This window comes from Loxodonta africana, chromosome 22 (assembly GCF_030014295.1).
Source record: "Loxodonta africana isolate mLoxAfr1 chromosome 22, mLoxAfr1.hap2, whole genome shotgun sequence".
NCBI lineage: Eukaryota > Metazoa > Chordata > Mammalia > Proboscidea > Elephantidae > Loxodonta > Loxodonta africana.
Genome location: NC_087363.1, coordinates 43,612,417 through 43,636,166, shown reverse-complemented (window position 1 = coordinate 43,636,166; position 23,750 = coordinate 43,612,417). Strand labels below are relative to the sequence as shown.

General features: G+C 43.5%; 1 protein-coding gene across 1 annotated transcript in view; it reads right to left on the bottom strand.

Moving 5' to 3' along the window:
- Positions 1 to 2,898: 2,898 nt before the first annotated feature.
- The window catches only part of OXTR (oxytocin receptor), a 32,551-nt gene continuing 11,699 nt past the window's right edge, over positions 2,899 to 23,750 (bottom strand). The window contains exon 2 of the mRNA XM_003409984.3: positions 2,899 to 3,146. Coding sequence (XP_003410032.3) covers positions 2,899 to 3,146 — 248 coding nt within the window. The remainder of the gene's footprint in view (positions 3,147 to 23,750) is intronic.

Sequence of the window (23,750 nt, the reverse complement as noted above, 5' to 3'; positions counted from 1 at the left end):
CACGCAGAAAAATAAAAGCTCTGGGAAGTAAGAGATTCCAAGGAACTCATCCATCAAATCGGTCTTCCCTCTAACCAGTTGCCTTCGAGTCAATTCTGACTCATGGTGGCCCCATGTGCATCAGAGTAGAACTGTCCTCCACGGGGTTTTCAATGGGTGATTTTTCAGAAGTAGATCACCAAGCTTCTCTTCAGAGGCACCTCTGGATGGATTCGAACCGCCAACCTTTCAGTAAGCTGCTGAATGCATTGACGATTTGTGCTACCCAGGGTCTCCAACCTTCCCTTAACCAGCTAATAAACACTGGGGTTTTTTGGTTTGTTTTAGTTTTTATTTTTTAGCGTGTATAATTCAGTGGTTTTTAGTGTATTTTAGCAAAGTTGTGCAACCACCACCACTCTTTAAGAATACTTTCATCACCCCAAAAAAGAAGCTCCATGTCAATTCGAAGTCACTCCCATTCCCCCAATCCCAAGGCCCTGGCAAGTTTTAACCTACATTTTGTCTCTACAGACTTGCTTATGCTGAACATTTCATATGAATGGAATCACAATACGTAGACTTTTCCAACTGGCTTCTTTCCCTTAGCACAGTGCCTTCCGGGGTTATCCACGCTGTAACACGTATCAGTGCTTCATTCCTTTTTACAGCCAAATAGTATTCCATTGAGGAATTTAATTAATTTATTCATTATGATTGTATCCATTCATCATTCGATGACATCTGGGTTGTTTCCACTTCTTTGGCTAATATGAAATGCTGCTATGAACATTGTGTACAAGTTTTTGTGGGGAAATAAGTTTTCAATTCTCTTGGGTATAAATACCTATGAGTGGAATTGTTGAGTCATATGGTAGCTGTTTAACTTTTTGAGGAACCCCCAAACTGTTTTCCAAAGCAGCTACACCATATTACATTCCTGCCAGCCATGTATGAGAGCTCCTATTTCGCCACATCTTCACCAATACTTATTATTCTCCATCATCTTGATTACAGCCATCCTAGTGGGTGTGAAGTGGAATCTCATTATGGTTTTGACTTGCATTTCCCTAAGCAATTTTTTATGTTCTTAATGGCTATTTGTATACATTCTTTGGGAAAATGTCTTTTCAAACCTTTTGCCCATTTTTAAATTGGATTTGTATGTCTTATTGTTGAATTACAATCATTCTTTATTCTGGATAAAAGTCCCTTCTCAGACATGATTTGCAACTATTTTCTCCCACTTCATGGGCTGTTTTTCCACTTTCTTGATGGTGTCCTTTGAAGCATTAAAGTTTGTAATTTAATGAAATCCAATTTATCTATTTTTCCTTTGGTTTCTTGTGCTTTTGGTGTCATACATAAGAAACCATGGCCTAATTCAAGGCCACAAAGATTTACTCCTATGCTTTTTTCTAACAGTTTTATAGTTTTAGTTCTTACATTTAGCTCTTTGATGCATTTTAGAGTTAATTTTTTTTATATGGTGTGAGGTAAGGATTCAACTTCATTCTTTTGCATGTGAATATCCAACGGTCCCAGCACCATTTGTTGAAAAGATTATTCCTTCCCCCACTGAATTGTCTTGGCATCTTTGATGAAAATCAATTGGTCAGAAATGTAAGGATATATTTATAGACTCTCAATCCTATTCCATTGATCTATATGTCTATCCCTATGTCAATGCCACACCATTTTGATTACTGTAGTTTTGTGGTAAGTTTTGAAATCAGAAAGTCTGAGTCCTCCAACTTTGTTCCTTTTCAAGATTGTTTTTGGCTATTCTAGGTCCCTTGCATTTGCATATGAATTTTAGAATCAACTTGTCAATTTCTGCAAAGAAGCCAGCTGAGATTTTGATAGGTATTATGTTAACTCTGTAGATCAATTTGAGGAGTATTGTCATCTTAACAATATGAAGTCTTCTGGTCCAAAAACAGATGTGTTTCCATTTATTTAAATCTTTAATTTCTTTCAGTGATATTTTGTAGCTTTCAGTGTACAAGCCTTACACTTCTTTAGCTAAATTTATTCCTAAGTATTTTATTCTTTTTGATGCTATTATAAATCAAGTTTTTTCTTAATATCATTTTGTGTTGACCATTGCTAGTGTGTAGAAATACAATTGACTTTTGTATACTGATCTTGTGTCCTGCAACCCTGCTGAACTCATTTATTAGTGTATTAGCTTTAATAGGTTTTTTTTTTTTAATGAAATCCTTAGGATTTTCTATATATAAGACCGTGGCGTCTACAAATACAGTTTTATTTCTTTCTTCCCGAACTGGATTCCTTTTATTTATTTTTCTTGGCCACTTGTTTATTAAACATTACTTCTTAAACATTTTATCCCAAGCATTAGCTAGCTCCCTATGCCAGGTAGTCTCATAAATGAATTCCCTACTCCTAGAGCTTTCTTCTGACAAGTTGGTGTCCAAGGATGCTCGGATTGTCCACTCAAAAACAGATGCACTCTGAGGTCAGGAGGATATTAGCACCACCCTCTCCATCTGTGGTCCCATCTCCACTCCTTACCCCAAGCTCAGAACACTGGGCTTCCTGACCTAGTTGCTCACCAATCCTGTACTTTACTATCACCCTTTGCAAGATCCCAGAATAAAGGATTTGAAAAATACTGGAGTGAAATTACAGATCCAGGCAAAAAACAACACACCCACCAGCCAAGGGCAGCAGTGAGGTCAGGGTTGCAGACATGCTTATAAGAAGCCCAGGGGATTGATTGTCAGAGGCCACTCCCTCACCTCATGGCAGAACCCCCACTTGAGCTACTCCAAGGTGTGGAAGGATATAAACTACTGGCTACCTTATATACATACGTACACAACCACCAAGGGAGGACTGTCTGTCTCTGTCAGAACAATCAAGCCTCAGGAGGCAGTACTGACTCGGGCAGGGTCACACCATAGAAGGCTGGGAGCAGCTCCTCTGGCTGGAGCTTTGGTGGCTCAGGACAAGGGTAGACGAGTTGCTCTTTTTGCTGACACTTGTCTCTCTGGATCGGTTGCCCTTCAGGTACCTGGAGGAGCAGCAGAGGAAGCGCTGCACAAGTTCATGGAAGAGGTGGCCCGTGAAGAGCATGTAGATCCAGGGGTTGCAGCAGCTGTTGAGGCTGGCCAGGAGCATGGCTATGATGAAGGCTGAGGCTGGAGGGTAGGGGTGCAGGAAGAAGAGAGAACAGGGCATCATTACTGGCGTGTTCCTGAGGTGGCAACACTCCCAGATCTATCTGGCTTAACCAATGCTTCCAGAGCAATGGTCTACACCAGGTACCAAGTTCTGGGTCTCAAGATGAAGTGCAAAAGTGGCAAAATTTGCCTTCCTTCCATATCCTTGCTCTGGGAATGATATCTGCTAGTCCCTCAAGCCCTCCCAGGATCAGCCCAGTCCTGGAATTCTCCCTGCCCTTTCTCCCATCAAATGTTTACCTACTCCATAAACAACTGCCTCCTTCTCCATGAAACCAGAAGAACTAGATGGTGCCCAGCTACCGTTACTAAATGTTTTTTGATCAAAGATTCTATAAAAGAATTCTTATCAAAAGGGATAAAATGCAGAACAGAACTTCGAATTTTCATGAAATCCAGAATTTCTGGAGCCATGGAGGCTGGATGAACCCTCAAAACTATTGCCCTGAGATGATCTTTAAAACTTAAGCCAAAAATATCCCCTTAAAGTCTTCTTAAAACCAAACAATAGTATAGCTTAACTAGTAAAGAACGTCTGCCTTGAGCATTGTGCTCTTTTAAAAAACTATCTATATGGGATCAAATTGACAACAGCAGCTTGAAAGCCTAGATAGAATCCTTAGAACACAGTGAGTTTATGTTAATGGGGAGAAACAACTCAGAAAAGGAAGGTGAGAATGCAGGTGACGCAAGTCAAAGAATGTAATCGACGTCACTGAACTGTACACGTAGAAACTGTGGAATTGGTGTATGTTCTCCTGTGCATATTCTCAACAACAACAAATTATGTTTAAAAAATCTTACCTATTGTGTATTTCTCACAGTGGAAGCTGTACTTATCACAGGACTTGTTCATTCACCATCCACACAGCAAGTTTCAAGGGCCTACTTACTACTCACAGGGTCTTAGAGCACAGCATCTCAAAAATGGCCAGAACTAGTTTGAATTCTTACCCCACCAGCAACAAATTACTTTAACTCTCCAAGATTGATTCCTAATCTTTAAATGGGGATGACACCAGCACCCAACCCTCAGAGAAATGCCATAAGGAGTAAGGCGTGCCTGTTACATAGTAGGAGTCCTAGGAGGTACAGATGGTTAACATGATTGTCTGCTAACCGCAACGTTGGAGGTTCAAGTCCACCCAGAGGTATCTCAGAAGAAAAGCCTGGTGATCTACCTCCAAAAAATCGGCCACTAAAAACCCTATGGAGCACAGATCTACTCTGACACACAGGGGCCTACTATGATTTGGAATCGACTTGACAGCAACTAGGTTTTGGTATGCAGTAAGTGCCCAATAAATGGTAGCTGCTCTCACTACCACATGCCAGGCACCAGACTGTGCACCGAGGACACAAAAATAAACAAAATAAGATGAGTAATGCCACCATGATGTGGACATGACATGGACGACTCCCCAGGAGAAGGGCATTTAAGTGGATTTCTGAAGGATGTCTACGAGTTTTCCATGCAGCGAAGGAGAGGGAGGGTGGTCTGGGTGAAGAAATGGCACAGGCAAAGGCATGGTGGCAAGAAGGAGTAAATATCTTCGCAACTGATAAGATATAAAGCATTTCTGTGAAGACATCCCTTATAGCACTGCTTCAGGGTGACAACAACACCTCTGTGGGGGAAAAAGGGACACTAAAATTAAGTGAATCACTGTGTAGAAGCTATCGTATTGAGAATTCATTGCATTACATTTCAGACAAAATTAATGATCCAAAATCATTAATCCAAGATCAATTAATTAATTTTAATTTAACTTCAAGATTAATGCAAAATCAACTTCAAGACATAGCTTGTCACAAAAGTAAGCTTCTAGGGGGAAGAAAAAAGTCCTAATCCTAATGCTAGGTACTTCCCAGTAGAGGGGGGAAATGTGGGTTATTGTCAATGGTCTTAAACCTGATAAACTGCAGATACGCCCCTCCAACAGATGAGCAGGCGTGTGACATTAATGATATTGTTCTATAATTTCCACATTCCGTTGGATCTCCTTTCTTGGGAATAGGCATAAATATGGATCTCTTCCAGTCCGTTGGCCAGGAAGCTGTCTTCCATATTTCTTGGCATAGACAAGTGAGCACGTCCAGCACTGCATCTGTTTGTTGAAACATCTCAATTGACATTCCACCAATTCCTGGAGCCTTGTTTTTCATCAATGCCTGCAGAGCAGCTTGGGCTTCTTCCTTCAGTACCATCAGTTTCTGATCATATGCCACCTCTTCATATGGCTGAACATCGACTAATTCTTTTCGGTATAATGACTCTGTATTCCTTCCATCTTCTTTTGATGCTTCCTGCGTCGTTTAATATTTTCCCCATGGAATCCTTCACTATTGCAACTCGAGGCTTGAATTTTTTCCTCAGTTCTTTCAGCTTAAGAAATGCCGAGTGTGTTCTTCCCTTTTGGTTTTCCATCTCCAGCTCTTTGCACATGTCATTATAATACTTTACTTTGTCTTCTCAAGCGGCCCTTTGAAATCTTCTGTTCAGTTCTTTTACTTCATCAATTCTTCCTTTTGCTTTAGCGGCTCGACGCTCAAGAGCAAGTTTCAGAGTCTCCTCTGACGTCCATCTTGGTCTTTTCTTTCTTTCCTGTCTTTTTAATGACCTCTTGCTTTCTTCATGGATGATGTCCTTGATGTTATTCCACAACTCATCTGGTCTTCGGTCACTAGTGTTCAATGCATCAAATCTATTCTTCAGATAGTCTCTAAATTCAGGTGGGATATACTCAAGGTCATATTTTGGCTCTCATGGGCTTGTTTGGATTTTCTTCAGTTTCAACTTGAACGTGCATATGAGCAGTTGATGGTCTGTTTCACAGTCGGCCCCTGGCCTTGTTCTGGCTGATGATATTGAGCTTTTCCATTGTCTCTTTCCACAGATGTAGTCAATTTGATTTCTGTGTGTTCCATCTGGCAAGGTCCGTGTGTATAGCTGCCGTTTATGTTGGTGAAAGAAGGTATTTGCAATGAAGAAGTCATTGGTCTTGCAAAATTCTATCATTCGATCTCCGGCATTGTTTCTATCACCAAGGCCATATTTTCCAACTACTGATTCTTCTTCTTTGTTTCCAACTTTCGCATTCCCATCGCCAGTAATTATCAATGCATCTTGATTGCATGTTTGATGAATTTCAGACTGTAGCAACTGATAAAAATCTTCTATTTCTTCATCTTTGGCCCTAGTGGTTGGTGCATAAATTTGAATAATAGTCCCATTAACTGGTCTTCCTTGTAGGCATATGGATATAATCCTATCACTGGCAGCATTGTACTTCAGGATAGATCTTGAAATGTTCTTTTTGATGATGAATGCGACATCATTCATCTTCGAGTTGTCATTCCCAGCATAGTAGACTGTACGATTATCCGATTCAGAATGACCAATACCAGTCCATTTCAGCTCACTAATGCCTAGGATATCAATGTTTATGTGTTCCATTTCATTTTTTTAACGATTTCCAATTTTCCTAGTTCATACTTTGTACATTCCAGGTTCCGATTATTAATGGATGTTTGCAGCTGTTTCTTCTCATTTTGAGTCATGCCACATCAGCAAATGAAGGTCCCAAAAGCTTTACTCCACCCACGTCATTAAGGTCGACTCATCTTTGAGGAGGCAGCTCTTCCCCAGTCATCTTTTGAGTGCCTTCCAACCTGGGGGGCTCATCTTCCAGCACTATATCAGACAATGTTCCACTGCTGTTCATAAGGTTTTCACTGGCTAATGCTTTTCAGAGGTAGGCTGCCAGGTCCTTCTTCCTAGTCTGTCTTAGTCTGGAAGCTCAGCTGAAACCTGTCCTCCATGGGTGACCCTGCCGGTATCTGAATACCAGTGGCATAGCTTCCAGCATCACAGCAACACGCAAGCCCCCACAGTATGACAAACTGACAGACACGTGGGGGGATCCCACTTAGATATATGAAATATCAAGAACAGGCAAATACATAGAGACAAAAGTTTATTAGAGGTAACCAGGAGCAGAGAATGGGGAGTTACTGCTTAATGAGTACAGAGTTTCTGTTTGTTGATAAAAAAAACTTCTGGAAATAGTTACACAACATGGTGAATGTAATTAATGCCACTGAATCATACACTTACTGATGGTTCAAATGGCAAGTTTGAGGTTATATATATTTTACCACAATAAAATTTATTTAAAAAATGAAGTTAAGCCTTGGCCAGAAACGCACCAAATTTTTACCTAGTTGTACATAGTTATAGAGGTGCCCTGGTGGCTCAGTGGTTAAGCGCTCAGCTGCCGATCAAAAGGTTGGCAGTTCGAACCCACCAACTGCTCTGCAGGACAGAGACGTGGCGGTCTGCTTCCATAAAGATTACAGCTTGGAGACCCTATGGAGGAGCTCTACTCTGTCCTACAGGGTCACTAGGCGTCAGCATCAACTCCATGGCGATGGATTTGAGTTTCTTTTTGGTTACATGATAAAACCTTACCTGTCCATTTAAGCTACTTGCCTTGCTCTTTATATTTGGCTCTTTAACTGTTTCCCTATAAAAAAAAAAAAAAAAAAAAAAAAACCTAGATAAACATCAACAACAAAAAAAGTAAACAGCTAATGAATTCCAGAGTAGCACTGAAAGCTGCTCTACCTCCAAGTGGCCAGCCTTGGTTGCAAGAGTTTAGACCATGACCAGCCTATCTCTGTCCCCACCTGGCGGCCACAGATGCAAATGGCCGGCCTGTTCTGGCTCCTGGAGGGGAAGAATGACCTCTGTAAACTGAACCTGGTCACATCAAGTTACCAGACGTGGAGGACACATCTGGATGTTTTTGTCAATATCCTTACCATGCAAACACATGAGTCTCCGGCGGTGAAATTTCAAGCCTCCACAATCAGCCAGGACAAACAACAACAACCCACTGCCATCGAGTCATACCGACTTATGGCGACCCTATAGGACAGAGTAGAATTGCCCTATAGTTTCCAAGGAGCGCCTGGTGGATTTGAACTGCCGACCTCTTGGTTAGCAGCTGTAGTACTTAATCACTACTCCACCAGGGTTTCCAAATCAGCCAGGAGGAAAGCTATTTGGGAATAAGAAATAGGGCTATGGAATCCATTTCAAAAGGAAGAAGCAGCAGGAATACAAATAGTTAGGTGAGAAAGTCCAGAACCTTTCAGGAATGGCCATGGGCAAAGGGTAGGGAAGGGGGGTTTCACGAAAGGAGAGGCCAGCAAGATGGCTTAGAGTCAGGCTGAGGAGGACCTGGAATTCAGATGGAATCTCAACTTTCTAGGCAATAGGGAGCAACTGATGGTTTTTTGAGCAGAAGAACAACCATTTCCACCTCAACCTGCTTTCTGTGCTTCATCTTGCTCAGGCTACATCGTCCTTTCTGGGAGCTAGAAAGGTTTTCCAGGATTGCAGAGGAGCCAGAACAGAGCACAGCACAGAAAGTACTGTTCTTGGTCTAATCAACTGATGGACGCACCTGTTAGGACAAAAACAGGCTTTTGTTTCCAGAAGCGCGTGACCAAGCCAGCAATGCTGTTCGTGGAAATCACTGCTCAAGCTGACACACAGCAGTACGGCTTTCAAGGCAGTCTTAGCCCCATTTTACAGATGGGGAAAGTGAAGCTCAGAGAAGGCATGTGACCTTACCCAGGGCACACAGTAAGCCACCGTGTTCTCCTACCTGAAAGTAATGAAGTCTCCTTCCTTTTAGAAATAGGCTAGCATTCCAACATGTCAGGTTGGCTGCAAGTAGTGAAACCTCTCAGGCCCAAAGCAAAGGCTAGGCCTTGCCACAGGTGTGATATCAGAGGCATCAGGGAGAGGGCCACTTGCCTGTTATTATAACAAATTTAGTTTCCCAAGAGGAAGGCACTGCCTACTGCCCAATGGTAGTCTTCTAAAATCCAAGTAGACCTAGAAGGGGAAACACCTTGTCTTTTCCGTCCTTCCTGGCAGGAGTGTCTCAGGATCTAGATCAGGGGTCAGCAAGCTACAGCCCAGGGGCCAAATCCACTTGTTGCGTACTTTTGTAAATAAAGTTTTATTGGCACACAGCCATGCCCATTCACTTACGTATTGTCTATGGCTGCTTTTGCACTGCAAGGGCAGAGTACAGTAGTTGCAACAGAAACCATATGCCTCACAAGCCCAAAATGTTTGCTGTTTGGCTCTTTTCAGAAAAATTAGCCCGCCTTGATGTAGACGCCTGTAGGAGGAGCTGGTGGGAAGGGGCACAGAAAGGAGAGGGGGCAGGCTGAAAGTCAAGCTCCGACCACTTCTCCTCGTACTATAATTAGCACAACTGTGCGGTGCTTTTGCTGTTGAGTCACGCAGACCCGGGCACAAATCCTGGCTCTGCTACTTTTCAGCTGTGAGTCCTTGGGTGAGACACCTAATGGCTCTTAACCTCGGTTTCTCCATTTGTGAAATGGCAATAATAAAAAGAGTTTCTTCACAGAACCACTGCAAGACTCAAATAGGTAAGATGCCAAGTGATTCATGATTCCTGGCACTTCATAACAGTAAACACTTAATAAAGCTTAGCAGCTGTCATTATTCCACCACCCATCTGTCAGTTTGTTATACCGTGATATTTGCATGCTGCAATGATGCTAGGGGAAACCCTGATGGTATGGTGGTTAAGAGCTACAGCTGCTAACCAAAAGCTCAGCAGTTTGAATCCACCAGGCGCTCCTTGGAAACCCTAAGGAGCAGTTCTACTCTGTCCTACAGGGTTGCTATGAGTGGGGTTTGGTTTGGTATGATGCTAGAAGCCATGCTACCGGTATTTCAAATACCAGCAGGGTCATCTGTAGTGGACAGGTTTCAGCAGAGATTCCAGGCTAAGACAGACTGGGAAGAAAGGCCTGCTTCTGAAAATTAGCCAACAAAACTGAAAAACTTATGGATCAGAACAGAATATTGTCTGATATACTCCTGGAAGGTGAGCCCCCTAGTTTGGAGGGCACCCAAAATACATAGTGGCCATAGCAATGGACTCGAACATGCCAATGACAGTGAAGATGGTGCAGAACCCAGCAATGTTTTGTTCTGTTTTACGTGGGCTCGCCATGAGCCAGAGCTGACCCAACAGCAACAATAAGAACTATTATTACTATAATGATAAGTAAGTGCTCAATGAGTATTTGTTATTTTTCTTCTCGATAAGACTAACCCATGTGAAACAAAAGAGAAAGGCTCCTCCCAGGGCTGGGGTGTGTCTTGGAATCTGCCCCAGCTCAGGGTAGGGCACAGACCATGGGCCCACGGCTGAGCTTCTGGAAGCTGCCCTGCCATTTGACAGTGTCTGTCCAGGGCAGCTCTTAGGCCAGACTGCAGGGCAAGAAGGTCAGCAAATACAAAGATTCTTCCTCTAGCTCAAAAGGCTCCCCGACCCGGGAAGCCGTCACGGCTGATTTGCCCTTCTCAGCTAGTAATTTTTGGGTAGGTTTAAAGAGACTGAAAAGATAGGCTATCTTTGGGGAGGGCACGGGGGATACCTGGGTTCCACAAAGTCAAAATAACCACTTGTTGGCAAGTCGACCCAGACTCATGGTGATCCCATGTGTGTCAGGGCAGAACTGTGCTCCGTAGGGTTTTCAGTGGCTGATTTTTTGGAGGTAGATCGCCAGGCCTTTCTTTCGAGGTGCCTCTGGGTAGACAAGAACCTCCAAGCTTTCAGTTAGCGGCCAAGCATGTTAACTATTTGTACCACCCAAGACCACCCCACAGTCAAAAGTGTGCTGAAACAATGAACAGGATCATATGTGAATGCCCTTGACTACTCTCCCCAACTTGGGGTCTTTTACCTTCCCCCCTGGTCTTGCCCTGCAGGTCCCAGGTCTTGGGTCTGTGGCGGAAGCACCAAGACCTCCTGTCTCAGTTGCTACATTTCCAGGGCATTTCAGCTGGGAGACGCTGCTGATTCTTTACCTGTAAAACCATCCTCTGTCCTTTCTGCCTATCCACACTGAAATCTTTACAGTGTTTATTGTCATCTTTCAAAAATCACATGCCCACTGGTCAGTTGGCCTTTGGGCACTGACTGAAAAGATCATTAGACTTAGTCTCCGCCCTGAAGTTGTCCTCAGGACTGAGGCACTCATGGTCCCCAGCTTCTGAGAGCTGGCTGATGACTGCTCACAGCTCAAAGAACTCCTCTCAGGGAAGTGCCTTCCCCAGAGGGTGCTGTCTAGGACAAGGATACCCCCTGCCCCTGGGGGCAGCCCACATCCAATAACTGGTCAATGCAAATGTCCAAAGGCCCAGCCACCTTGCCTTAATTCAGGCTTCTCTGAAGGGCCATCCCAGCTCCCAAGCTCCCTGTGAGATGGCTGAGACTTCTGTTGCTACTGCATCACACCCCAACTTCTCCTTTTGCTCAGTCCTGCCTCCCTCAGGACCACAAGGGTTTGCTCCTCAGAGCAGTCCCCAACACACTTCCTGCATACAAATCTCCTTCTCAGTCTGTTTCCTGAGCACAGGCTCAGACAGGGTTGATTAATGGCTTACGTGTGTATCCCAGGTGCCCTAGAATCGACTCTGGCTCATGGCAACTTCATGTGTGTCAGAACTCTGCTGTATAGGGTTTTCAATGACTGATTTTTCGGAAGTAGGTCACCAGGCCCACCTCCGGTAGACTTGAACCTCCAGCCTTTCAGTTAGCAGCTGTCTTAGGCTGGGTCCTCTAGAGAAGTGAAACCAGTAGATAAAGAGTAAAAATATATAGAGAGAGAGATTTATATCAAGGAAACAGCTCACGTGATTGTTGAGTCTGGAACGTCCCAAGTCCGTGGATCAAGGTAGGGGCTTCTCCTAATTCATGTAGCTGCAGGGGCTGGCAAACCCAAGATCAGCAGGTCAGTAAGCAGGGCTCTTGCTCACAGGCTGTTAAGATCAACAAATCCCAAGACTGGCAGGTAAGCTACTAGCTCAGGTCCCAAGAACCAGAGGTCAGATGAACAAGAGCCAGCTGCAGGATCCAGCACAGGCAAAAGGCAGAACATCCGCTTATATCTGGATGCAGGCCACACGCCTAAGGAAACTCCCCTTCAATTGACTGGCTCCTTACAGCAGATCCCATCATGGAGGTGATCACATATAAACACTGAGAATCACAGCCCAGCCAAGTCGACACACAATCTTAACCATCACAGTCCACAGATGTGTACACATGTACACGTCTCCTTAAACCATGCATAATCTCTGAATAAAGACAATTATAAAGCCATACTTACACCTGACATGATACAACAGACACACATACAACCGAAAATGTACTGGCCCTGTTTACATTTTATATTTTATAAGTGAAGAAAAAAAAATATTTGATGCACACATACAAAGCAGAAATACTCATAACAATTACAGTCCTCATTTCTGCAAGTGGTTACGTGGTCATAATTGGTATTTAGAACTACCTTCTTCCACCACCCATTCGGTACTCTCTTTGTCCTCAGCAAGCACCTCAGCTAGTCATGGTTCTTTGCCTGGTGGGGCAACCCAAACCTTCATTCCTGAAGGATCTGAGCCATTAGTAGTCATGTCAGAATTGGGTTGCTGTAGTTTTCCGTTGATTTAATCCCTAAAGGAGCTCCTATATTCCAGACATACTCTTCTTTACCTCTATTATGTAGTATCAATACAGTTTTCTCTTGGTAATCAGTATCAGTCACACCAGCCAATATGGTCACTCTTTTCTTTGTCTGTTGATCCAGAGGCATAAGAAGCCCAAAGTGGCCAGGTGGCATTCTTAGCTTCCAGTTCAATGGAATCAGTGACGTATCTCCATTCCTTCCTTTGGAACTAAGACCTCTAGACCTGCAGAGCATAAGGTCATGGGGACAGGAAGCAAAAATCTTGCGAGTGGATCACTAGGGGTAACAGTGAGTGATGCCACTCCCATTTCCATCCCTTGATTCCTGAACTCATGAATCGTAGCTAAGGGAGAAACAGCACCCATATAATGGATGCTGGTTTAGAGCATATACAGCCTCCTGGAGAACACTGTTCCAACGCTGCAAGATATTGCCACCTAGCTGGTGCCATAATTGTGTCTTTAGGAGGCCATTTCATCATTCTGTCAAGCCAGCTGCTTCAGGATGATGTGGGAACGTGGTAAGATCAGTGAATTCCATGAGCATGAGCCCACTGCCACACTTCATTTGCTGTGAAGTGAGTCCCTTGATCTGAAACAATGCTGTGTGGGATACTATGACGGTGGATAAGGCATTCTGTAAGTCCAAGGATGGTAGTTTTGGCAGAAGCACCGCTTATACGGAAGACAAATCCATACCCAGAGTAAGCGTCTATTCCAGTAAGGACAGAATGCTGCCCTTTCCATGATGGAAGTCGTCCAATGTAATCAACTTGCCACCAGGTTGCTGGCTGATCACCTTGAAGGATGGTGCCATATCGGGGACTCAGTGTCTCCAGCTTCCTGATTATCTGCCCATAGTCCCCACCCCAAATTTCAGGATCCCATTTCTTCCCAATCAATGCCCTCACCTTAATTTCACATACCATTTGATGTTGGGAATTCAATTAGTATTATAATTCAGCCACTCTTAAAATAAGACTCTGGGTTTGGTTTTTGACAATACCAGCTCTGTTACTACAAGAAACAAGGCTTTCTTTCGAAGCACAAGTGGAGACTTTGAGGTCATTTATGCGGCACTTGGGCTTTGAGTGCATCTCTTTCTTTCACCAGTTTGTCTACCAAAAGTAGGACTAACCAATCAGCTACCTTATACTTCTCATTACGACAAAACTGTAGAATGATATCACACATGTGTTCACGCAGAGCCTCGCCTTTCGCCGATACCTGACCTATTGGTAGTGATATTTTGAGTATTTGTATTGCCACCTTATGCCATGGATTAGCAGTGCCCTCTTTACTGCTGAAAGGAGAATAATTAACATCCTTAAGACTAACCACACTTGAGAACCAGTTTAGAAAACTTATCCTTACAATTTTGTTTCTCTAGGACCACTCTCCGTACCAAATGTCTTAGAGTGGATTCTCTAGAGAAGAAAAACCAGTAAATAAAGAGTACTCACACAATCTTAACCATCACAGCAGCCGAGCAGGTCAACTGTTTGCACCATTCAGGGACCCCTATGTGTATACAGGAAACTGTCAAGCCAGAAGGAGAAACCGAAGGGACGCAGAGGGGACTGCTTCTTGTTACTCATATGATCACATTTTCTTCTGGTAGACCTCAAGGCCTGAGAGGTAGCTTACCCTTCCCTAAATCCCCACCACAAAAGTGGAGCAATGATGAAGTCAGTGCAGAGAAAACAGGGCTTCGAGCCAGAACAGAACGAAAAACCGAAACTAAAAAAAAAACAAAATTTTCACTGGAGTGAAACAAACCTGAATCGAAAAAAATGTTTTTCTGAACTCAAACCAAAATCAAAAAATGCTATTTTTTTCACTACACTATTTTCAGTTCAATGATAAATCTTAAGTTGTAAGCAACACCATTGGGTCACTTGTTTGATTTGCATCTGGGGTCCATGTATGCTGAATGCTTCTCCGGCACATGGTAAGGGCACAGTTCATTGCTTCGGCCAGCAACTCTGCACAGCCGCAGTTATAGGTGATGACTGCTGTTACACGAGACGATTCACAGGGCAGTCAGGGTTTGCTATTTCCGCTCTGTACTTGACCTCTCACAGTAACATGAGCTGTGCCTGCCAAAGATGTGAGGAATGTTTGGCGGTAGAGAACACTCGTAGTTAGAAATCGGAAAGAGCTAGTTATACCGCATCAAGTTCTGAACAGAATTTCATGTGAACAGAAATTTGCCAAGTGACTGTAAACATTTTAAAAGTACATAACTCACATTTTTAAGTGTCGTATTTAAATTTAAGAAATAGAAAATAGTGTATAATTTTTTGATGATTCCATTTTTGTGTTCAATCTTGATGTAAATGTACTAACACACATTTTCTGTACTTACGTGCTTAAATCTTATATTTATCTCACAAATCGAAATGTTACCAAACATCAGCAACTAGCAGGAAGAAAATTAATGTTTCAATTGCGATATGCCATTATTTCACTGAAAACAACTTGAGTGAGATTTTCCTTCCAAAGCTGCTGCATACATGTATGAGAATGTTGTAAAGTAGAGCCTCGAATGGAAGAAATCAGCAAACACTGTGAACATGAAAACAAAGTTATTCCTATTTTTCTAATATACTGACAATAAATGACTAAAAGCAAAAAAACAAACTCACTGCCATCAAGTTGATACCAACTCATAGCAACCCTATAGGACAGGGTAGAGCTGCCCCATAAGGTTTCCAAGGTTTCACAGAAGCAGACTGCCACGGTTTTCTCCCTCAGAGTGGGTGGTAGGTTCGACCTTCCGGTTAGCAGCCAAGCACTTTAACCATTGTGCCACCAGGGCTTCTGATACATGGCTAGAAGCATTTTAATACATACCAGCTCTAATTCATTTCTACAAATGTATTTATGCATTCTGTTCTCTTTATGTTATCAAAGTCTAAAGCTTGTTTTTACTGTCATGTAATACGGTGTTGTTGTTAGGTGCCGCCAAGTCGGTTCTGACTGAAAGCGACACTATAGGACAGAGTAGAACTGTCCCATAGGGTTTCCAAGGTACGGCTGGTGGATTTGAACTGCCGGCCTTTTAGTTAGCAGCTGAGCTCTTAACCACTACAGCACCAGGTCTCCATAATGTAATATAAACCAAAAAAACCAAACCCAGTGCTGTCGAGTTAATTCCAACTCATAGCGACCCTATAGGACAGAGTAGAACTGCCCCATAGAGTTTCCAAGGAGCGCCTGGCAGGTTCGAACTGCCGACCCTTTGCTTAGCAGCTGTAGCACTTAACCTCTACGCCACCAGGGTTTCCAATGTAATACAGTGACTATAAAAAAATGCCCTAATGTTAATATCCCCCACATGTCTTTCAGATTGTCATACTGTGGGGCTTGCATGTCGCTGTGATGCTGGAAGCTATGCCACTGGTATTCAAATACCGGCAGGGTCACCCATGGCGGACAGGCTTCAGCTAAGCTTTCAGACTAAGACAGACCAGGAAGAAGGGCCCAGCTTTCTACTTCTGAAAAGAATTAGCCAATGGAAACCTTATGAATAGCAGCAGAACACTGTCTGATACAGTGCCAGAAGATGACCCCCTCAGGTGGGAAGGCACTCAAAATATGATTGGGGAAAAGCTGCCTCCTCAAAGTGGAGTTGGTGTTTCTCAAGCTGAAAGAACTGAAGAAAAAAATCAAGCCTCGAGTTGCAATATTGAAGGATTCTATGGGGAAAGTATAAAACAAAGCAAGGAGCATCAAAAGAAAATGGAAGGATACACAGAGTCACTATACCAAAAAGAATTGGTCAACGTTCAACCATTTCAGGAGGTAGCATATGATCAGGAACCCATGGTACTGAAGGAAGAAGTCCAAGCTGCACTGAAGACACTGGCAAAAAACAAGGCTCCTGGAATTGACAGACTACCAATCAAGATGTTTCAACAAAGAGATGCTATGCCAAGAAATTTGGAAGACAGTTACCTGGCCAACCGACTGGAAGAGAACCACATTTATGCCTATTCCCAAGAAAGGTGATGCAACCGAATGTGAAAGTTATTGAACAATATCATTAATATCACATGCAAGTAAAATTTTGCTGAAGATCATTCGAAAGTGGCTGTAGCCATATATCGACAGGGAACTGCCAGAAATTCAAGCCGGATTCGGAAGAGGACATGAGACCAGGGATATCACAGCTGATGTCAGATCCATCCTGGCTGAAAGCAGAGAATACCAGAAAGATGTTTACCATGTTTTATCAAGTATGCAAAGTCATTCGACTGTGTGGATCATAACAAATTACAGATAACATTGTGAAGAACAGGAATTCCAGAACACTTAATTGTGCTCAAACAGCACAAAAGCAGTCGTTCAAACAGAACGAGTGGATACTGAGTGGTTTAAAGTCAGGAAAAGTGTGCGTCAGGGTTGTATCCTTTCACATATTTATTCAATCTGTATGTGAAACAAATAACAGCAGTAGCTGGGCTATATGAAGGAGAAAGGGGCATCAGGATTGGAGGAAGACTCACTAACAACCTGCGTTATGCAGATGACACAACCTCGCTTGATGGAAGTGAAGAGAACTTGAAGCACTTACTGATGAAGATCAAAGACCACAGCCTTCAGTGTGGATTACACCTCAATACAAAGAAAACAAAGAGCCTCACAATTGGACCTATAAGCAACATCATGGTAAATGTAGAAATGATTGAAGTTGTCAAGGATTTCATTTTACTTGGATCCATAATCAACACCGATGGAAGCAGCAGTCAAGAAATCAAAAGACGCATTGCACTGGGCAAATCTGCTGCAAAAGACCTCTTTTAAAGTGTTGAAAAGCAAAGATGTCACCTTGAGGACTAAGGTGCACCTGACCCACGCCATGGTGTTTTCAATTACTTCATATGAATGCAAAAGCTGTATGATGAATAAGATAGACCAAAAAGGAACTGACAGCTTTGAATTGTGGTGTTGGGGAAGAATATTGAATATACCACGGACTGCCAAAAGAATGAACAAATCTAGTACAACCAGAATGCTCCTTAGAAGCAAGGATGGCAACAGTACGTCTCACATACTTTGAACATGTTATCAGTTGGGATCAATCCTTGGAGAAAGACATCATGCTTGGTAAAGTAGAAGGCCAATGAAGAAGAAGAAGATTCTCAACAAGATGGATTGACATATTGGCTTCAACAACGGGCTCGTGCATAACAACAATTGTGAGGATGGCGCAGGACTGGGCAGTGTTTTGTGCTGTCATACATAGGGTAGCTATGAGTCAGAGCCGACTCGACAGCACCTAACAACAATAATGTTAATATTACTTCTTATTCCTTGAGTCTTTGAATTCATATCAAGAATTTTTCATGTATGAAAAGGTTATAAATAAAAGCATATGTAAAATTAGCAACACAGATATGGATACAGACCACGCAGGGAACTTAGAGAGGCACGTGAAGCCCTGCCATGTGGATGAATACAATTCAGTGCAAAGCAAGAAGACAAAGATGATTGACACAATGGAATACTATGCATCGATAAAGAACAGTGACGAATCTGTGAAACATTTCATAACATGGAGGAACCTGGAAGGCATTATGCTGAGCGAAATTAGCCAGAGGCAAAAGGACAAATATTGTATAAGACCACTATTATAAGATCTTGAGTAATAGTAAACCTGAGAAGAACACATACTTTTGTGGTTACGAGGCGGGGAGGGAGGGAGGGTGGGAGAGGGTTTTTTATTGATTAATCAGTAGATAAGAAATGCTTTAGGTGAAGGGAAAGACAACACTCAATACATGGAAGGTCAGCTCAATTGGACTGGACCAAAAGCAAAGAAGTTGCCGGGATAAAATGAATGCTTCAAAGGTCAGCGGAGCAAGCGCGGGGGTCTGGGGAACATGGTTTGCGGGGACTTCTAAGTCAATTGGCAAAATAATTCTATTATGAAATCATTCTGCATCCCACTCTGAAATGTGGCGTCTGGGGTCTTAAATGCTAACAAGCGGCCATCTAAGATGCAGCAATTGGTCTCAACCCACCTGGAGCAAAGGAAAATGAAGAACACCAAGGCCACACGACAACTAAGAGCCCAAGAGACAGAAAGGGCCACATGAACCAGAGACCTACATCATCCTGAGACCAGAAGAACTAGTTGGTGCCCGGCCACAATCGATGACTGCCCTGACAGGGAGCACAGCAGAGGACCCCTGAGGGAGCAGGAGATCAGTGGGATACAGACCCCAAATTCTCATAAAAAGACCAAACTTAATGGTCTGACTGAGACTAGAGGAATCCCGGCAGCCATGGTCCCCAGACCTTTTGTTGGCACAGGACAGGAACCATCCCCGAAGACAACTCATCAGACATGAAAGGGACTGGTCAGCGGGTGGGAGAGAGACGCTGATAAAGAGTGAGCTAATTATATCAGGTGGACACTTGAGAGTGTGTTGGCAACTCTTGTCTGGAGGGGGGATGGGAGGATAGAGAGAGAGAGAAGCCGGCAAAATTGTCACGAAAGGAGAGACTGAAAGGGCTGACTCAAGAGGGGGAGAGCAAGTGGGAGTAGGGAGTGAGATGTATGTAAACTTATATGTGACAGACTGATTGGATTTGTAAACGTTCACTTGAAGCTTAATAAAAGTTAATAAAAAAAAAAAAAAAAAGATGATTGAAAAAAGTGTCAGAAGTGTTCAGTTCCAGAGTGCCTTAAGGTGAAATTAGATAAACAATTGTCGATGCCTGTGCGGAATTAGTTACTGTTAACAGTTGTTCGTTTGAGCTAACTGAACATTCAGGACTTTTTTTATGATGATTAAGGTTGTGTGTCAGCTTGGCTACGCCATGATTCCCAGTGGTTTAGCAGATAGTACGTAATCATCCTCCATTTTATGATCTTATGTAAGCAGCCAATCGGCTGAAAGGGGAGCTTCCTTGGGGGTGTGGCCTGAACCCAATACATATAGATGTTCTGGCAAAGCTGGTCCTCTCTGGATCCTGCATCTGACTTATCATTCTCTGACCTGTGGTTCTTGGGATGTGAGCCAGCAGCCTGCCATCTGATCTGCTGATTTTGGTTTTCTTGGCCCCTGCAATCACGTGAGTCAGGAGAAGCCTCCAGCCTGATATCTGAACCACGGACTTGGGATATGCCAGCCTCCACAGCTGCATGAGCCATTTCCTTGAAATAAATCTCTCTCTCTCTCTACGTATATACATGCTTCACTGGTTTTGCTCCTCTAGAGAACCCAGCCTAAGACAGTTGGTACCAAGAGTGGTTCTAGAGGAACAAAATCATAAGGATGAGTTTTCTGAATTGGTTCTCAAGTCTGTCTAGTCTTAAAGGTGCCGATAACTCTGCCTCCAGTAATAAAGAAGGCAGTGCCAATCCATGGCATGAGGTGGCAATATAAATACACAAAATATCACCACCAAAGGATCAAATATTTGTGGGAAAGAAGGCTCTGGGTAATTGCATATTTGATACTTTTCTACAATTTTGTCAGAATGAGAAGTATAGGGAGGCTGGTTGGTCGGTCCTACTTTCACTAGTCAAGGTAGTGAAAGAAAGAGATGAGCTCAGGGCTTCAGAGTCACAGTTCAAGTGCCATATAAAGACTCAAAATTTGCCATTTGTGCCCTGAAAGCCTTATTTCTTGTAGTTACAGAACTGATATTGCCAAAAACCAAACCAAACGTCTTATTGTAAGGGTGGCTGAATTACAATGCCAACTGAATTCCCAACCTCGAATGGTATCTGAAGTTAAAGTGAGGACACTGACTGGGAAGAAATGGGATCCTGAAACTTGACGTGGGGACATATAGGCAGATAATGAGGAAGCTGGGGACACTGAGGCACTAAATTCTGTTGAATCACTCTTGCCAACAGAATCAACTCTCTTACTCCCATTAGAAGGAACCACTCCATCTTTGTCTGCTAGGCCACCCACCCTAGTAAAACCATTATGCCCTCTACCCGCATCTGACAAGATTAACCCAGCTGTGTCTGAAGAGCTTTCGTCTGAGTCATTGCTGGGGGCATCCTTTACATTACCTCTGAGGCAGGGAATGAGGAGACAGACAAATGCCTGGGTTCTGAATCCCCTCCCACTATACCACCAAGGCTCCTTGCCAGTGACCTAAGAAACTCAAAAGGGAAGGCAGCTCCTACCCTGGGCAAAAGAAGGGTTTTAGGGTCTTCACTTGAAGAGCCAATTCTAATCAAGTCTCTCCCACTTAGTCTAGCCCCCCAGAAAAATAACACCTCCCACGTGTGACTGTGGGTCGGCACTGTGAATCTGCCCTCACCCCTGCCCGCCCGCTCTGCTCCTGCTCAGCCTCACTTAGGCATCAAGAGGAGGCGGGGAAGGAGAGAAAGAGAGGAGGTAGACTTTGATCCTTCCCTTCATTCTGTTTCCACTCTGCTCCAGGCACTGAGCAGACACTAGAAACTTAGGGGAACTCTGAGTTTCTGTCCTCAGAGGATTTATTTACAACTTATGATGGAAAGAGACAAGCAAAAGACAAACACAAAATTAAATGGGGGAATTACAGCATTTGGGGGTGGGGTTGGTGGAGGGGATGGGGCAGGTAGAAGAGGGGTGGTCCTTTGAGTAAAGGCTCCAAGGTGCCAAGCAGGGGACATGAGCACAGAAGACCACTCACCAAAAGCAAACATCACCCATTGGGCAATTTTGCCCCCAGGAGACAAGAAACAACGCTGTATTTCCACACAGAGTCAAGATTCTTGGAGGGGTGGGAGGCAGAGGGCCACAGGAGGACAGTATGAACTGAGATTCCATCTGATTATTAGCCTGGCTTTACTCAAACTTCAAGAGAACTCCCCTGTTCAGATTTCCCGGCACACCCTCCCAGCTCACTGAAGGCCCAAAATAGCCCAGAACAGCTGACTGGCCACCGGCCACAGCCTTTCTGGGCTGTTTGGTTCCTGAGGCAGTGAACGTGTTTCATATACAATTCAAAGACGTTTGTCTGATTTCATCTGCGTTAAATCAAGCCCATCAACTTTTATAAGAGGCCCTTGCTTCATATAAAGCCTCCTCCCAATGGTATCAAGAATTTAGCTCCAATCCCTTACTCCTATGAGGACTTTGTAGGAACTTGGGGCCCATGGTTTAAGAAAGGCCTTAAAGAAAAATCGGGGGAATTTATGTTTATGTAAAGATTCAATCCCAATTTCACAATATTGTGATTGTTCTAAAAATCACAGTTGTGTGATCGCCCTATGTATCAAAATGTCAGGATTAAGAGCTAAATTTGTGAGCTACAGAGCTTAAAATGGGCTTCCAGCATGTCACTCCACAACCTGTCTGTCAGTTTGTTGTACTGTGGTAGTTTGTGTGTTGCTATGACGCTGCAAGCTATGCCACTGGCTTTTCAGATACCAGCAGGGCTACCCACATTGGTGTGGGTTATCCAATAGGCAAGGTAAGCATGGCGTTGACCTCACTTACCAGATCATCTGTAGTGAACAATTTCACATTTTTTCACCACATCAGAGATTCTGCTTCTAGGTATGGCTGGCACATGTCTCTCTCCCAGCCCCATAGGACCTTCCTGCAGATTTAAAGCCTCTTTTCAAATTTTCAATCCCTGATGGGGCAGATGACCCAGTAAGCAAGGTAAGCACAATCTTACTTGTGCTTACCTACTAATCTGTAGTGAAACTGTTCACTACTGATGATCTTACCGTGCTTACCTTACCTATTGGATAACCTACCCCTGCCGATGGTGGACAGGTTTCAGTGGAGCATCCATACTAAGACAGAGTAGCAAGAAAGGCCTGAGGATCTACTTCTGAAAATCAGCCAGTGAAAACCCTACCTATCACAACAGAACATTGCCCCACATAGTGCTGGAAGATGAGTCCCCTAGGTTGGAAGGCACTCAGAATGCACACCGGCCACAACAATGGACTGCAGCATACCAAGAGCATGGCAGGTGCAGGACCTGGCAACATTTTCATTCTCCTGCACACGGGGTCGCCATGAGTTGGAACTGGCTCCATGGCAATGAACAATAAAAAAAAAAAAAGTCACTGCTCAAATGTGAGGGGCATCTTGGACCCACTGAGCTGGATGTGAGGAAAAACCACGTTCTGGATACTGGGGCCTTACTACAAGCAGCCAGCTCTTCATACCCTGCAAGGAACTACAGGGCCCTGCGGCCAATTTGGGCCACGTGTGTAAAGGCAAACAGGGTTTTGGTAAAAGAGATAGTAATATATTAAAGCCTTGCTACTCAATGTGTAACCAGGGGTCCAGCTGCATGGGTATCACCCGGATGTTTGCCAGAAATGCAGACTCTTGGGCCCCAACCCAAACCTACTGAATCAGAATTTGCATTTTAACAAGATCTCCACGTAACTCAAGTGCACATTAGAGTTTGAGAAACGTTCCTCCAACCAGCTTAAATTGTACAGATGGAGACTAAGGGGAAAGATAATAAAGTTACTATCCAACTATCTCAACATGGAATTTCCATATCCATTTGCTTCTTGGAATGGCCAGCTCCTACTCACCCTTCCAAACCCTTTTCAAATGTTGCTTCCTCTGTGAAATCCTCCTGACTTTTCCAGAGAGACAGAATCAATGGTGCCTCTTTGAGGCCCTCACAGTACGTGATAAATAAGTACAACTTCTATTACAGCACCAGCCTGTTAAATTATCATTCTTTATGTTTACACTCCTCTGCCGGGGACTGTGTCTCCTGTGTGGCTCTGTCCCTGGCCATTTGCAGAATGCCTGGAAAACACAAGCTCAGGAAGGAACTGAGTTGAAGTGAAGCATGAAAATAGCAGACAGGAAGTCCTGGTAAATCAGCAACCACCACTGGTGTGTTGGAAAGGCAAAAAGACAATTTCCCTGTTCCACAATAGGAGATAGCACCCTAACAATATCACTGAAGCCAAATGCAACTCCATCTAGGAAAATTAGGTATATGCTCAGATATCAAGGTCAGGTGG